The sequence below is a fragment of the Pygocentrus nattereri genome, chromosome 12 (genome assembly GCF_015220715.1).
Source record: "Pygocentrus nattereri isolate fPygNat1 chromosome 12, fPygNat1.pri, whole genome shotgun sequence".
Lineage (NCBI taxonomy): Eukaryota > Metazoa > Chordata > Actinopteri > Characiformes > Serrasalmidae > Pygocentrus > Pygocentrus nattereri.
Genome location: NC_051222.1, coordinates 21,750,416 through 21,767,004, shown reverse-complemented (window position 1 = coordinate 21,767,004; position 16,589 = coordinate 21,750,416). Strand labels below are relative to the sequence as shown.

Below are 16,589 nucleotides of genomic sequence, written 5' to 3'. Positions count from 1 at the left end.
GTCTTCATCTGTTGTATATTCATTGCATTAGGGCTGTAGCAGTTATGCAGTTAAACTCAGTTTCTCATTTAAAAAGATCATGATAATATTCTCCTTCTAATTTTTTGTTGGCATTTACAACCCCAATTCCAATGAAGTTGGGATGTTGTGTAAAACATAAATAAAAACAGAATACGATGATTTGCATTGTAACCTATATTTAATTGAATACACTACAAAGACAAGATATTTAATGTTCAAACTGATAAACTTTATTGTTTTTTGCAAATATTCACTCATTTTGAATTTGATGCCTGCAACACATTCCAAAGAAGTTGGGACAGGGGCATGTTTACCACTGTGTTACATCACCTTTCCTTTTAACAACACTCAATAAGCGTTTGGGAACTGAGGACACTAATTGTTGAAGCTTTGTAGGTGGAACTCTTTACCATTCTTGCTCGATGGACAACATCAGTTGCTCAACAGTCCAGGGTCTCCGTTGTCGTATTTTGTGCTTCATAATGCACCACACATTTTCAATGGGAGACAGGTCTGGACTGCAGGCAGGCCAGTCTAGTACCCACACTCTTTTACTATGAAGCCATGCTGTTGTAACACGTGCAGAATGTGGCTTGGCATTGTCTTGCTGAAATAATTGGCTTTTGAACTTTGCACTGATAACAATCCGGACAGTCCTTTTTCTCTTGCCCGGAGGACACGACATCCATGATTTCCAAAAACAATTTGAAATGTGGACTCGTCAGACTACAGGACACTTTTCCACTTTGCATCAGTCCGTCTCAGATGAGCTCGGGCCCAGAGAAGCCGGCGGTGTTTCTGGGTGTTGTTGATATATGGCTTTCGCTTTGCATGGCAGAGTTTTAACTTGCACTTGTAGATGGAGCAATGAACTGTGTTCACTGACAATGGTTTTCTGAAGTGTTCCTGAGCCCATGTGGTAATGTTCGTTATAGAACGATGTCGGTTTTAATGCAGTGCCGCCTGAGTGGTCGAAGGTCATGGTTATTCAATGTTGGTTTTCTGCCTTGCTGCTTACTTGCAGATATTTCTCCAGATTCTCTGAATCTTTTCATGATATTATGGACTGTAGATGATGAAATCCCTAAATTCCTTGCTATTGCACGTTGAGAAACGTTGTTCTTAAACTGTTGGACTGTTTGCTCACGCAGTTGTTCACAAAGTGGTGAACCTCGCCCCATCCTTGCTTGTGAACCACTGAGCCTTTCAGGGATGCTCCCTTTATACCCAATCATGACACTCACCTGTTTCCAATTAACCTGTTCACCTGTGGAATGTTCCAAACGGGTGTTTTTTAAACATTCCTCAACTTTCCCAGTCTTTTGTTGCCCCTGTCCCAACTTCTTTGGAATGTGTTGCAGGCATCAAATTCAAAATGAGTAAAGTTTATCCGTTTGAACATTAAATATCTTGTCTTTGTAGTGTATTCAATTGAATATAGGTTGAAAAGGATTTGCAATTCCTGTATTCTGTTTTTATTTATGTTTTACACAACATCCCAACTTCATTGGAATTGGGGTTGTATATGGCAATATGATAATACATAGGGGAGTGTTAAAAATGTTGCATAGATTTTCATGCAGTTAAATATGTAGTACTAAAAAAGTACTACATGCTTTTGGTTGTCATCGTTTTCCAACATCATCTGTAAATTTCGGCAGAAATTGGACAGACATTTCTCACATATATATATATATATGGCAATAAGAATGTTTGCAATAACCTGTGATGAGTCTTTTACATCACTGTGGAGGATTTGTTTTTTTTGCAGAATTGTTTAAATGAATTTTGGCCATACATCTGAAGTTTTGGATTTTACCTTAAGTGAGCTGCATAAAGCCTTTCAGGGAAACATTTCAGTGGAAAGTGGAAAAACATCCATAAGTTTTAAACCTTAACTTCTCATTCCAACACAAATTTTTGTCGATGGCAAAATTCAAATTTAAATGTAAAATGTACATTTACAATTTACATCTATATCTGAAGCATTTAGAGTAAGATAAATACTTAAGATGTTTTATGCAAGTGGCCACAGATTTATACAGTTAAAACATATTTTGTTGATTTCTAAGTGAAAACTATTTCAGACTTCCTCCACAGAGAACACACTTCTGCACATTTTAATGCACAGTAACCGTTTTTACCGATTTTAACATACTAGGAAAAAAAAATGTGGTCTGTGCCAAAGTCCATCCATCCATCCATCCATTATCTTCCGCTTGTCCGGGGTTCGGGTCGCGGGGGCAGCATCCTAAGCAATGAAGCCCAGACCTCCCTTTCCCCAGCCACTTCCACCAGCTCTCCAAGGGGGATTCCGAGGCGCTCCCAGGCCAGCTGGGCGATATAGTCGCGCCAGCGTGTCCTGGGTCTTCCCCGGGGTCTCCTCCCAGGTGGACTCGCCTGTGACACCTCCCGAGGGAGGCGTCCAGGAGGCATCCTAACCAGATGCCCGAACCACCTCAGCTGGCTCCTCTCGACGTGAAGAAGCAGCGGCTCTACTCCGAGTCCTTCCCGGATGACTGAACTTCTCACCCTATCTCTAAGGGAGAGTCCAGACACCCTGCGGAGGAAACTCATTTCGGCCGCTTGTATTCGCGATCTTATTCTTTCGGTCATTACCCAAAGCTCATGACCATAGGTGAGGGTGGGAACGTAGATCGACCGGTAAATCGAGAGCCTTGCCTTATGGCTCAGCTCTTTCTTTACCACAACAGACCGGTAAAGAGCCCGCATCACTGCTGACCCAGCACCAATCCGCCTGTCAATCTCCCGCTCCCTTGTACCATCACTCGTGAACAAGACCCCGAGATACTTGAACTCCTCCACTTGAGGCAAGAGCCTATCCCCGACCCAGAGAGGGCTCTCCACCCTTTTCCGCCTGAGAACCATGGTCTCGGATTTAGAGGTACTGATTCTCATCCCAGCCGCTTCACACTCGGCTGCAAACCGATCCAGCGAAAGCTGAAGTTCGCGGCCTGATGTCCCCAATAGGACCACATCATCTGCAAATAGCAGTGATGTGACGCTGAGGTCACCAAACCGGACACCCTCCATCCCTTGACTGCGCCTAGAAATTCTATCCATAAAAATTATGAATAGAATCGGTGACAAAGGGCAGCCCTGACAGAGTCCAACTCTCACTGGGAATGAGTCTGACTTACTGCCGGCTATGCGAACCAAACTCCAGCTTTGTTTGTACAGGGCCTGAATGGCTCGTAGCAAAGAGCCATGTACCCTGTACTCCCGAAGCACCTCCCACAGAATACCCCGGGGAACACAGTCGAATGCCTTCTCCAGATCCACAAAGCACATGTGGACTGGTTGGGCAAACTCCCATGAACCCTCCAGAATCCTGGAGAGGGTGAAGAGTTGGTCCAGTGTTCCACGACCAGGGCGGAACCCGCACTGTTCCTCCTGGATCCGAGGTTCGACTATAAGCCGGACTCTCTTCTCCAGTACCCCTGCATAGACCTTGCCAGGGAGGCTGAGGAGTGTGATTCCCCTGTAGTTGGAACACACCCTCCGGTCCCCTTTTTTAAAAAGAGGCACCACCACCCCAGTCTGCCAAGCCAGTGGCACCGCCCCCGATGTCCACGCAATGTTGAAAAGACGTGTCAGCCAAGACAGCCCCACAATATCCAGAGCCTTGAGGAACTCAGGGCGGATCTCATCCACCCCTGGAGCCTTGCCACCAAGGAGCTTCTTAACTACCTTAGCAACTTCGGCCTCAGTAATGGACAAGCCTATTCCCATGTCCCCAGACTCAGCCTCCTCACTGGAGAACGTGTCGGTGGGATTGAGAAGGTCCTCAAAGTACTCCTTCCACCGCCCAATGACGTCTTCAGTCGAAGTCAGCAGCACACCATCTCCACTATATACAGTGCTAGTGGCACACTGCTTTCCCCTTCTGAGTCGCCTGACGGTTTGCCAGAATCTTTTCGGAGCCGACTTAAAGTCAGTTTCCAAGGCCTCACCAAACTCCTCCCATACACGGGTTTTTGCCTTGGCAACAACTGAAGCCGCAGATCGCTTGGCCTGTCGATACCTGCCAGCTGCCTCTGGTGTCCCACAGGCCAACCATGCCCGGTAGGACTCCTTCTTCAGCTTGACGGCATCTCTCACCTGGGGTGTCCACCACCGGGTTCGAGGATTACCGCCCCGACAGGCACCAACTACCTTACGGCCACAGCTACAGTCAGCCGCTTCAGCAATGGAGGAACGGAACATGGCCCATTCTGAGTCAATGTCCCCCACCTCCCCCGATATCTGGTCAAAGTTCTGACGGAGGTGTGAGTTGAAGATCAATCTGACAGGTTCTTCTGCTAGACGTTCCCAGCAAACCCTCACTATGCGTTTGGGCTTGCCTGGTCTGACCGGCATCTTCCCCCACCACCTGATCCAACTCACCACCAGGTGGTGATCAGTTGACAGCTCAGCTCCTCTCTTTACCCGAGTGTCCAAAACACATGGCCGCAAGTCCGATGACACGACTACAAAGTCAATCATTGAACTGCGGCCTAGGGTGTCCTGGTGCCATGTGCACTTATGGACATCCTTGTGTTCAAACATGGTGTTCGTGATGGACAAACTGTGGTTTGCACAGAAGTCCAAAAACTGAACACCACTCGGGTTCAGATCAGAGAGGCCATTCCTCCCAATCACACCCCTCCAGGTCTCACTGTCATTGCCCACGTGAGCGTTGAAGTCCCCCAGTAGGACAATAGAGTCTCCAGGAGGAGCACTTTCAAGCACCCTTCCCAAGGACTCTAAGAAGGCTGGGTACTCTGAACTGCTGTTCGGTGCATAAGCACAGACAACAGTCAGGACCCGTTCCCCAACCCGAAGGCGTAGGGAAGCTACCCTCTCGTCCACCGGAGAAAACCCCAACATACAGGCATCGAGTCGAGGGGCTATGAGAAAGCCCACACCTGCCCGCCGCCTCTCACCATGGGCAACTCCAGAAAAGAATACAGTCCAGCCCCTCTCAAGGAGATTGGACCCAGAGCCCAAGCTGTGTGTTGAGGTGAGCCCGACTATATCTAGCCGGTATCTCTCAACCTCGCGCACCAACTCAGGCTCCTTCCCCGTCAGTGAGGTAACGTTCCAAGTTCCAAAAGCCAGTTTCAGCAACCGAGGATCAGAACGCCAAGGCCCACGCCTTCGGACACTGCCCGATCCACAACGCACCGAACCCCTACTACTGCCCCTCCCATTGGTGGTGGGTCGATGGGAGGGGGGACTCATGTAACTCCTTCGGGCTGGGCCCGGCCGGGCACCATGAGTAAATGCCCGGCCACCAGACGCTCGTTTGCGAGCCCCTCCCCCAGGCCTGGCTCCAGGGTGGGGCCCCGGTAACCCTGTTCCGGGCAGGGTACACAAGTCCTGTTTTTCTGTCTTCATAGGGATTATTATGGATCACACTTTGTCTGACCTGTCACCTAGGACCAGTTTGCCATGGGAGACCCTACCAGGAGCTTTTGCTCCAGACAACATAGCTCCTAAGATCATTCAAGCACGCAAACCCCTCCACCACGATAAGGTGGTGATCCAAGGAGAGTCTGTGCCAAAGTTTGATATTTTATTTCTATCCGATATATTTACTCTGAGAGTAAACACAAATTGGACAGGTTTGCAGAAAAAAATGGCAGAGGTGTTCACTTATTTTCACCAATATGATGATATTTGTTGTTTGTTGTGCTGCATTCAGAGTGTGCTCTGGAGGATGATACATACGAGGACGGAGCTGAAACGCAGGTGGATTGCAACCGCTGTGTTTGTGCCTGTGGGAACTGGGTCTGCACTGCTGTGACCTGTGATGGTTAGTGGATGTACTGATCACACACCAGTTTGCTTTCTTATTCTCGTTTTCTCATCATTAAGTGACTGGATAGCTGGTCCTAGATCACCAAATTTTACTTTCTGTATTGTAACACTGTTTCTCCCCCTCTCCCTCTGTCTGTCTGTGGACTTATCTACATCCTTTTCTTTGTAGGTTCAGAAAAGGTGCCTGCTGCGGAAGAAATGGAGGAAGCAGATCAGGAGATGACGGAGGAAGAGTGGACTCACAGAGTGGCCGAGCTCAACAAACATCAGGTTAATACTGTTTTCAATTTCGAGGGCTTAGAACCAAAATGGCAGGAGGAGAAAATTGCAGGAGGACAAAATTGCAGGAGGAGAAACAAAAATGACCATTGTTTGATCTGACTTTGTGTTCTGATTTCAATCTTTAATAATAAAATTTTATGCATTTTTATGCAATTTTATGTCATATGCACCTTTTTTGGCACCAATGTTTCATTCCACTTCAAAAATAAAGGTACATCTGGTGACAATATGAACAAAGCATTGCATTAATACCTAAAAATCCCTAAAAATATAAAAGGTGTTTTTACTTTCTGACAGTAATGTATTTGCAACAACATGTATGGACTGTATGTACTGGAGGTGAACAGTACACTTTGGAAGCTTAACATTGTTTACCTATGGCATCAACCTCTTTTATTAATAAAATGAAAGTCAGTTTTTCATAATATGTGGCCTTTCGTAACATTACAGATGCTACAGTATTTGTTTGGAGGGGATGGTGGACTCTTTGTGCATTGAACATGAGATGTGTAGGCAAACTCTGTTTTTATGGAATTTAATTATTTATGTATTTTTTTTATTCCCTTTCTTCCTACAGGAAACTGTGGAGAAGATGAAAGCGAGCACTAAGGAGGTTTAATAAGAGAGATGATCCAAAAAAAAAAAAAAACAAGAATGACTGCCACGAGTCCTCAACTCCTTTTCAGTCTGCTGTAGACTGGATTTGTACTGTCCACTAGCAAAAAAGTGGTCTTTCTATATATTGTTTTATATCATTGTTTTAATTATTCTTATTTTCATTTAGTACTGTTTTGATATTTGAATGTGGATACTGTGTAATAGGCCTACTGTCGGTTTACTCAGACTGCTTTTGAAAAAGTTTTACTTTTTAAATTGTGTTGGATAAATTGTGTTTCCATCTCGAGGCTTAGCATTAACAGGAAATTTTGGTGAACACGTGGTTGAACTTGAACTAATGGCTATCGGCCAAAGCACAGTGCTGATGTAGGATCAATATGCACTGATAAAGCACGAATGAATCTGTTACACCAAGGTTATTAAGCTTCTTATCTGATGACAGGTTACTGTGTCTAATATTTTACACCTGACATCAATATACCACCAATCAGTCATGCCACAGGCTTAACCTTATAGAAGGGTGAAATATCTGCCTTAACACCCAAATTCAAGTTCTATATCATCTTGGAGAATATTGTGGGTCATTTGCTCACTTGCAGTCACCCAGTGATATCTTGCTGGTGGCAACAACACATATAAACTACAAGATCTACTGCTGAAGATTTAGTAATATTCTTGCAGGTTGTTCTGGCTTCTGGGCAGGCCTTACCCACAAAAAAAATTTTAAAATTATGTGCCCGTAATTTTCTACATATACAACACACTACAATACAGTATGCTCCACTCTTCTGAACCTGAATATATTTCCCTCATATTCTTGTTTTTTAAGACATTCTGGTGAACTGTCAGCCGGCATTTACTCATTAATTTTAACAGCCTATTGTTGTCTTAGAGCACACCTGGCATACTCATGCCAATAAAATGAGTACTGTATAAAAAAACATACAAAGACTTCTTGTATGACTGTTTTTGTTTCTGTTTTCATTTCAAGTAATATTCACACAACAGATGCCAAAAAAGGTAATAAATGTAGCTACAGGCAGTAACATAAGACAAACTAAAAAAACAGCATTAGTGAACTGAACTGTAGGCTCTGTAAGTGTCTGGAACTGTACTGGAGGCATGGAACAGCATTCTTTCAAAAGATATTCCCTCAGTTGGTGTTTTGATGATGGTAGTGCAGAGCACCAATACATCAGTCCAAAATCTGTTATAGGTGTTCAAGTGGTTTGAGATGTGGTGACTGTGAAGGTCATAGTATATGATTTACACCAGCATCTATGTTATTTACACTGCTGAACTCTCAAATGTACATTCTTCTTTGTAATGAGAGCTTTATGCACTGCAAACCTACCAGAATATCCATCTCTGTGTGTAGTTGTGGATGGTCTGTTCTTGTCCTACATTGTCAATTTCAGTCACCTAAAGAAACAGTTGCTTGTTTTTCCTTACATATCACACTAATGCACCACCATCACAGTCACTGAATGCCACTTTTTTACCAATATCTTCCCCATAGTATGTATAAATGCAGAAGTCACTGTTCCTACAGAAACATTGACCAGTTGATTATTATTATTATTATTATTATTATTATTAGGTTATCAGGTATTGCCATTAGGTCATATGATACAGTGTGTTTGATAGGCCTGAATGAAAAAGCCAATCTTTCATCTTAACTGCCCAATAAAAGTGACTTTACTGGTCTCTTTGCAATAGTTTCTTCACCATGATTATTTAATTAACAGTTTATTAATGGTATTGCCTGGAATTGAGGCTTATAGACCCTTTACAGTTACTATTATTTTGTATATTTGCACATTTAGAAAGGATAAATTGAAACAAATGAGAGGTTCTTAGAGGCCCCTATTATCTAACACACTCCACACTGAAACTGTCTCACAGTGCTGCACAGATCCAGCAATGGGAGTTGCATAATGTCCTCATGAGCCTTTGCCCTTATATTTGTTGTGACTCCACCCAAAGCTCAGTAGAGGCCCATATAAAAGGCCTCTACTGCACACAGCCTTCTTTTTTGCCCTAAAATGCACAAACACTGGAGCAGACGGATCTCACCAGCTATATAACGTCAATACTGACCCCATCTGACACCGTATGATGCTCTATCATTGCTGCACCTCAACTGCCTCCAATAATCTGCCTGTAGCAACAGTTGTTATTATTCCTGGCTTTTGAAACATGGAGCTTTTCCCTAGAATAACTAAAGGCAACCCTGTTTTAGTTCTGTCGCGTCTACAGCTGTGTGACCTGAACCTGGATCATGTTGGAGAAGAACAGAAGAGGCAAATTCAGCAGCTTTACCTCACTTACAACAGCTTCTCGCTTTTCCCCACCTCCATCTGCCTACTCTCCAACCTGGAGCACCTGGATCTGAGCAACAACTACCTCACAGCTATGCCTGAGGACATTACACGGTTAGCAAACCTAAAAACTCTGGTGGCCAAGAATAATCATTTTGATGAGACGTCCTTCCCCAAGCACTTTGGCACCATGCACATTGAAAGCCTGAACCTGAGTGGGAACCGATTCCGTGAGATTCCGAGGCAGTTCCTGAAGCTCAGCAGGCTGTTGTCATTGTCTCTCGGTGGAAACAGGTTAAAGAGCATCCCTGCAGAGATAGAAAACCTGAATAGGTAAGGTCCTTTACTACGCCACTTCAGAGTCTCATTGGATTTAACACAGGCTCAGTGAACTTAGCCAAGAGCATCAGTTATTAACAGATAAAGCTAGACTAGCCAAAACCTACATTGAGGTAAAAGTGATGTTACTTTGGTGGAATAACATTTCTAGTAGATCAAATACTACCTTTCCAGTAAAAAACAACTAACTGCAGCACAATGTCTTAATACAACCAACATCTGTCAGCATAGAAACAGAAGTTTGTTAGATCCTATTCTTTTTTTTATGGATACTTGGACAAAAAATAAAATTATAGGCCTCAAATGTGAGAGATGTAACTATCTACAAAAGACTACAGGCGCTGTCTTTGACAAAGCATAATTAAACACAAAAAGAAATCTCTGACTAAATTCTACTAACAATAAGTAAAGAGCAGACTCCTCACAAACATGAATATAAAAAGGTTATTATTTGAAAATGCTCAGGAATGTGCATATTCTTCAAAATACATCTGTCCTACAGATTCAACGTGTAACATGTAACAGGTTACGTCCAAATTCTGGTTATAAAGCGCTTAAATGTTTCGGTTTTCAGTTTCCTTTTGCGTAATGTTACTTACAACATGTATGTGCAGCTAAGCTAAACCGTTAAGGATATTCAGCGCTGTTAACCATCACACAGGTAGAAAAGTAACGTTAGCCAGCTAATCTTAGAGTCATGAAAATTTCGTACAAAGTACAACATGTTTCTACATCTACACGTTGTTTATTCGTTGTATTGTTTTGTAATGATCTGTCATTTTCCAACTTACTTCTTTCTGTTGTAGCTTATATCTTCTAGCTAATTGCCTACAGAACGTTGTGGGAACGCACTGCATTATGGGTATTGTAGTTTTTGTGGTGCTTGCTCAACGCCATTTGCATTGAAAGGCTTCGCTTTGAAACTACAACATAAAACTGCAAAGCAAACCTAGGAACAAAAATAATTTCTATTCTAAAATTGACATGTTAACCGAACTCTCTTGGCTTAGCCTGTTTTTGCAACCAACGTTTAATTCACACTTTTTCATTGTGAGTAAATGAGCATTTCGCCTGCCCTGCGATGGACTGGCGACCTGTCCATGGTTTATCCTGGCTTTCGCCCAATGACCGCTGGGATAGGCTCCAGCACCCCCCGCGACCCTGAGGGAGAAGCGGCTTAGAAGTATAGTCTATGTAGGCTACCTATGGTGCTAAATGCTGGTCTTGAGGATCCTAATCACTGCACATTTCTGTTTTTCCCTATTCTAATACTCCAAATTCAACTCAAAACTCAGTAATTAGTAAATATGCTTATTAATGGTAAAAAGATGGAAGTGTCTGCATGCCTTAATCCCCAGGCCATGAAATAAGCACAATGTTAATGAAATAATTTTTCAGCAGGTTAAATACTAACATAAGCATGACAAAGCATATTTGCTGCTGTCTGGATTTCTACTGGCATTCATGGTCATTTTGTTGGCCAAGGGCCAAAGAAGATGTGTGACACAGCTGGGACTGAAATTCTGTTCCCAGCAGCAGGGTTATCTCCACACCTGCAAGCAGTGTGCTTTTCCATTGCCATAACTAATCAATGGCTTTCTTTGTGATGCAAGTTAATGCTGTTAATACAGTTAGTACATGGTTATATCTGCACTTACTGTGCTTTTGGTAAGAGTGGCTCAATATATATGTTATTTAAATGTCCTGTGAACATAAAAATCTAAGCTAGTCTTTAATGCATCTTTATCAATGCCAATCGCACTGCAATCATAATATGTAGTCTTTTTTCATTCTTAAAAATCATAATACAGCGCATTTGATGCAAAAGTAAGAAAAAGCAGCCATTACACAAGCAGAGCAAATATTGATTCATGCGTTGCAGAACCCTGGAATTTTTCTGGACCTGTAAGCTATAAATAGGTCACAGAGTTTCAACATACGTCTGCCGAATTTTGACCTGTTTGTTTTTTGGTGCTGTTTTTTCCAAGTCTTACTTTCATTTAAATTCTGAACATAATTACATTTAGCATTCAATGAAGTCATGTAATATGGCAAACCACATTTTTGCTTAACATTGTTAAAGTTGCCATAAAAATGTAACACACAGCCCGTTTTGAATTCATGTGATTTTGAAACCGTGAAAACATTAACACTTGCAGACAGGCTGTAGCAAAGTTATTAGAGTGGAAGATCAGAGAAAAAAAGGGATTAAACATTGCGCTGACTGTCAGGACAAAAATGTAGCATTGCAGTCTCCCAAAGGATCCAGACATCTGAAAGGAGTGGGTAAAGTTTCATTTATTCCCACTTTCTAATTTTGAGGATTTTAGTCCAAACTTTACAGTTTGTTTCACATTTCACACTAGAATAAAAGATGAAGAACATATGGGGGAAATGAATGATGTGATATAATGTTAGTTAATTGTGTGACATAAACCACAAAGAAAACCATGTTCTGTACTGCAGGTTTGGAAAAAACATAATCCTGACTGTATTATCGACCAAGTGAGGTAACCTGTTCTTTACCGTGTGTTGTTTGGTTGGCTGCAGGCTGGAGATGCTGTATCTGGGTGGGAACATGATCTCTTCCATCCCTCCTGAACTGGCCAACCTGCGGTGCCTCAGATACCTGGTACTGTGTGATAACTGCGTCCAGAGCATTCCTCCACAGCTCAGCAGGTGACTCCTCACAACAAAAGATCTACGTCCACTTAACTTCCTGTGATATGCGGGGAGATTATTCCAACATTTTCTCCTCAGTCCTCCAACCCCCATTTTACATCATTTTAAAACAGCTTGCCATCTTTTATGAAATGTGTGCTTTTAAAGTAAGATACATACAGTATCTATGAATCATAGACATCCATGGGCATATAATTGCTTTTAGAAATTTGAATATACTGCCTGTAATGCAACATACTCACGGTTTTGCTGTTGTATACATCTTGTGGTAGAACCTGCTAAAGAACAGAACACATGCAGTCTTGTGTGCAAGTTATCAAGTTATAGGTAAATAATGACTTTTTTATTAGGTTTATTTAGTCAATGCACTATTACATTTATTCATAACTCACACAGTCACCTGAGGGTGCGATGGTGTTGAACTGATTTTATGTACACCATTTTAAACCTGGAACAGGATGCAGGCCTGTAAAAGTTTACTGAAGTCATTTTGCATTGTCTCACTTTAGAAACATGCAGTGCACACACATTAATTTTTTGTTGTTTTACAGATATTTCAAAAATTCTCCATAATTCCATCATTAATATGTAAATATTCATTCAGAGTGGTTTGGTGTGAAGTGGTTCATTGCAGAAAAACGTTGTGACTCAGATTTGACTCCAAATATCTCCTGTACTGTTACCTAAATGGCATATGACATATAATTTCACCATTAACAAATAATGTAATCGTTGTATTTGTTGTTGTTTTATTGATTTTATTTATTTTTTGTATTTTACAGACTTCACTCCTTGCTGTCTCTCAGTCTCCACAACAACCTCCTGACATTCCTCCCTCGGGAGATCCTCAGCCTGGTCCACCTGCAGGAGCTTAGTCTCCGTGGCAACCCGCTGGTGGTACGCTTCATCAAGGACATGACTTATGATCCTCCATCCCTGCTTGAGTTGGCTGGTCGGACTATCAAATCCCGGAACCTTCCTTACCTGCCAAGTGACCTGCCGGCCAACCTGTGCCACTACCTTGATATGGCCAGCAAGTGTCCTAACCCCAAATGCGCTGGTAAGAGAGCAAAAGAGGGAGGCTGGACTGAAAGGCAGATATGTGTGCAACATCACTTCTTAAACAGAGACTGAGGTTCAAAAGGAGGCTCTGTACAAATATACGCACCAATATAAGAACCACTTTTGGTTCCCTAAAGAACTTTTTAACAAATGTTTCTAGAGAACCATTTTTTAAAATGAGGTATATGAGTTGGCGAAGCTTTTAAAGTTTTAAAGAGTTTTAAAGATCATCCTTATAACGTGAAGATTCTAGAAATTGCCATCTAAGCTGCAAACCCTTTAGTTCAGTCAAGACCGTCCCTCAGTAACAAGCTCCCCCAATAGAAATTCATAAACAACATCAGCCTCTCTTTCATGGCCTGTAGGTGAAGCTATTCAGTAGACTCTCCATGCAGTCAACAAAATTATATTCTCTGTGTTTAATAATGTATATGTCTTTGTGGCGCCACCCTTACAACCACGTTGGTGCCCCCAAGGGGATTGTGGCCCTCTGATGAGGACGCCCTGGTTTAAATCAATGATGTAATGTACAGTTGAGACGTGTCTTCAAGCCTTGCACACTAAGCTAATGCCCGTTTGCCTGTTCTTGTCATCTCCAGGTGTGTACTTTGACTCATGTGTGCGACACATCAAGTTTGTAGACTTCTGTGGCAAGTTCCGCCTGCCCCTCATGCACTACCTCTGCTCCCCAGAATGCAGCTCTCCCTGCAGCTCCAATCCACAAAGTGACACTGAGTCGGAAGAAGAGAGCAGTGTTCCTGCCGACAGGCTGCAGAGGGTGCTTTTGGGATAGCCTGGTCTTCCAATTGCACGAAGTCTTCATGCTATGTCTTGCCCCATTACGCAGATCTCTCAGCAGTCTTTTAGTCTTTTTGGAGGAAAAATGGTCCTGAACCCACATGAAATGGGAACATGTTTACCAGTGTTCTGAAATGAGACAGGGCTGGTCCACTCTGTGAGTTAAGAATGCCTTTAGTTAGCAAGTTAAACTAGGTCTGGAAAAATCTAGTGACATTTCATTTGGCTAGCAATTAACTAGTTACCTAGCTAGTCAGCTAAAACTTCACTGGAAATAAACAGCTTATGTTATTATTCATTACCTAGCCAATAATGTAGTTAGCTAGCGAATTTAACTAGCTAGTTGACTAAGAGTCACCTACTACCTTTAAAATAAGAAGTGCTATATGATAATTCACACAATTCAAAGGCAAGTTTTAGGCACTGTGGACACGTATATTCAGACAGAGGCTTACTCTAGAATTATACAAGGTGTTTCTACTGTAAGTGAAAAGGAACCTTGAGTGGTTACTCTTTAACTGAGCCCTTCTGTTCACATTTTGGCTGCTCACAAAACTCTGTACAAGGGTCGTAGACATTGTTGACTCAAACTGTGTACTCGTGATATAGTTATTTAAAAAGAGCACAAACCCTGAAGTGCCAATGACAAACTGCTGAAACAACATCTTGGATATCCCTGTATTGCCTCTGAGGTAGCTACAGTGTTTTAGTGTGGACATTATTACTGGAAGTGGCTTTTCTCTGCCATAGTTAAACAGCCATGCAAGCTTAATGGACTCTGACTATGACTATGACTGTTATTGAGAGTCTCTCGATCTTATACTCTTTTTTGAAATATGTAACAAAATCACCCTGATCTGTCAGGTATAACGTTACGAAGACCTCTGCTTACATCTGATTTACATACTGTTCTGACAGATTTCGGCCTGCACAAGTTTTATTGACAAGACTGAATGCACAATAATAGCTTTTCATCATTTGCCCCATGGCCTAGTAATATCATATAAAAGTGGTAATAAAGCGGAGATCCAGCACTTTATGACATAGGATATTAGTTTTAGCGTAATTGTGCTCTATGTTCTAAAAAGTTATTGGTTTGCTAGGTTGCCTTGTCTCTTGCCAGGATCTGTGAGTTTGTGGTGTCATATAAATGAATCAGACCATCAGGTCACCTTGTCTCTTGCCAGGATCTGTGAGTTTGTGGTATCATATAAATGAATCAGACCATCAGGTCACCTTGTCTCTTGACAGGATCTGTGAGTTTGTGGTGTTATGTAAATGAATCAGACCATCAGGACACGTCATTTGTTGTCAGACTTTATCATATGGTGTAATTAGCTTGTATAGTTTTAGGGCCAGATATAACACTGATTGTTGTAAAGCTTTGTGTCAAAGAGTTGAAAGCTAATATTTGACAGCCTATGTGGAGCATGTTGGCACTGTATCTCAGCATTACTCAGCAAAAAGGTGAAGAACCTTCACTTGCAGGAGTGAGACATTTGCCAACTTCATATTAATAAAGAGAACTGCAAAGAAATACCACCTTGACATTTTGTACACAGTACAATGCCTTGCAATTGCATTATAATGCATTGCTCCTCATGAATTTACTGTTCACATGATTATGTCTTAATAAAACAATTTTTCAGTAGCGACAAACTTTCAATTTATGCACCAGCCCTCTTCCCACATTGTTGCAACAATAGAAAATCATATCAGTCTCCAATGCATACATAATGTTGTTTACTCTGAAAGCAATTCTCCTTCTGCTTCTGATTTTCAGAGTGATGAGATCTTCTAATAAAAGGACTCACGGTGAACAACAATCACAATTTATTCTTTTGAAATTAAACATATTTCATCTACATAATAAAGACTGTTATGCAATACTGTTGTGAATGAAACCAAATGTTGCATGTGAAAATATAATCAGCAATTTTGGTCACTGTTCACCTATACTTTTCAGGTTCTCTGTGCACTTAATAGAGAATATGACCACCTCAGTGACCACTGCTGACCAATTGTTTTATAGGTCATAGACCATTCTCAGTACAGCAGAGGCACTGACAAGGTAGTGGTATGACAGAGTGTGCAATGCTAGTAATGTGGCTGTGGTTTTATACACCGCAATGCCACAGCTGGGCTAAGTATAGGCCATAAACAAAAACCATCTAGCCAACAGTGCTTCTGTGGCCAGATACTGACCAGACAATGAAAGACTAGAAGATGACTAACAAAAACTGTGCATGAAAAGAGAACAGCTATGGTCTCTCTCTATACCTACAAGGTGTACCAACAAGGTGTTTCTAATAAGGTGAACCATAAATGTACATAGTGTTTAAAACTCTCTGCTGTGCTGAGGATGATCTACCATCCAGATACTGTCTGGTTAACTTTGGTCATATGATCATGTGAGGATGGATGCTGAAAAGTCCTATAACTGGAGTTTAAAAACTTATTTTGCTCAAATGCTCCATATGAACTCATTAATTTTGGACTCGCTCGGCAGCGCCCTCTAGCGTTGGACAAACCTGGAAAACAGTACTGAGCGGCAGCTCTCGCTGGTTTAAGTGTACATGTAGTCGTTTAGGCCTGCAGCGCTGTAGAACGGCCACTCTGCAATGTCTTCCGTGCTTCTCAAAC

At 42.1% G+C, this 16,589-nt stretch overlaps 2 protein-coding genes across 3 annotated transcripts in view; both read left to right on the top strand.

Annotated features, from left to right (window-relative positions):
- fstl1a (follistatin-like 1a) overlaps positions 1-7,689 on the top strand; it is a 46,716-nt gene extending 39,027 nt beyond the window's left edge. Inside the window, exons 9-11 of the mRNA XM_017699002.2 lie at positions 5,729-5,839; positions 6,014-6,114; positions 6,704-7,689. Coding sequence (XP_017554491.1) covers positions 5,729-5,839; positions 6,014-6,114; positions 6,704-6,745 — 254 coding nt within the window. The 3' untranslated portion in view covers positions 6,746-7,689. The remainder of the gene's footprint in view (positions 1-5,728; positions 5,840-6,013; positions 6,115-6,703) is intronic.
- A 1,092-nt stretch (positions 7,690-8,781) lies between these two features.
- lrrc58a (leucine rich repeat containing 58a) lies at positions 8,782-15,597 on the top strand. 2 transcript variants are annotated; one of them, XM_037543166.1, is made up of 4 exons: positions 8,782-9,398; positions 11,955-12,083; positions 12,869-13,146; positions 13,841-15,597. In XM_037543166.1, the coding sequence occupies exons 1-4, from the start codon at positions 8,944-8,946 to the stop codon at positions 13,939-13,941; spliced, it is 963 nt and encodes a 320-aa protein (XP_037399063.1). In that variant the 5' UTR covers positions 8,782-8,943; the 3' UTR covers positions 13,942-15,597. The 2 variants fall into 2 exon arrangements, with proteins under 2 accessions (XP_037399063.1, XP_017554490.1); XM_017699001.2 differs by having other exon boundaries at positions 8,944-9,398; positions 13,748-15,597.
- Positions 15,598-16,589: the final 992 nt, after the last annotated feature.

Bases quoted from the DNA above. Each gene is read 5' to 3' on its own strand.
- lrrc58a (XM_017699001.2), top strand. From the start codon at position 8,944: ATGGAGCTTTTCCCTAGAATAACTAAAGGCAACCCTGTTTTAGTTCTG. The intron at 12,084-12,868 runs GTGACTCCTCAC...TGTATTTTACAG, and splicing joins ATTCCTCCACAGCTCAGCAG to ACTTCACTCCTTGCTGTCTC. The intron at 13,147-13,747 runs GTAAGAGAGCAA...TGTCATCTCCAG, and splicing joins TCCTAACCCCAAATGCGCTG to GTGTGTACTTTGACTCATGT.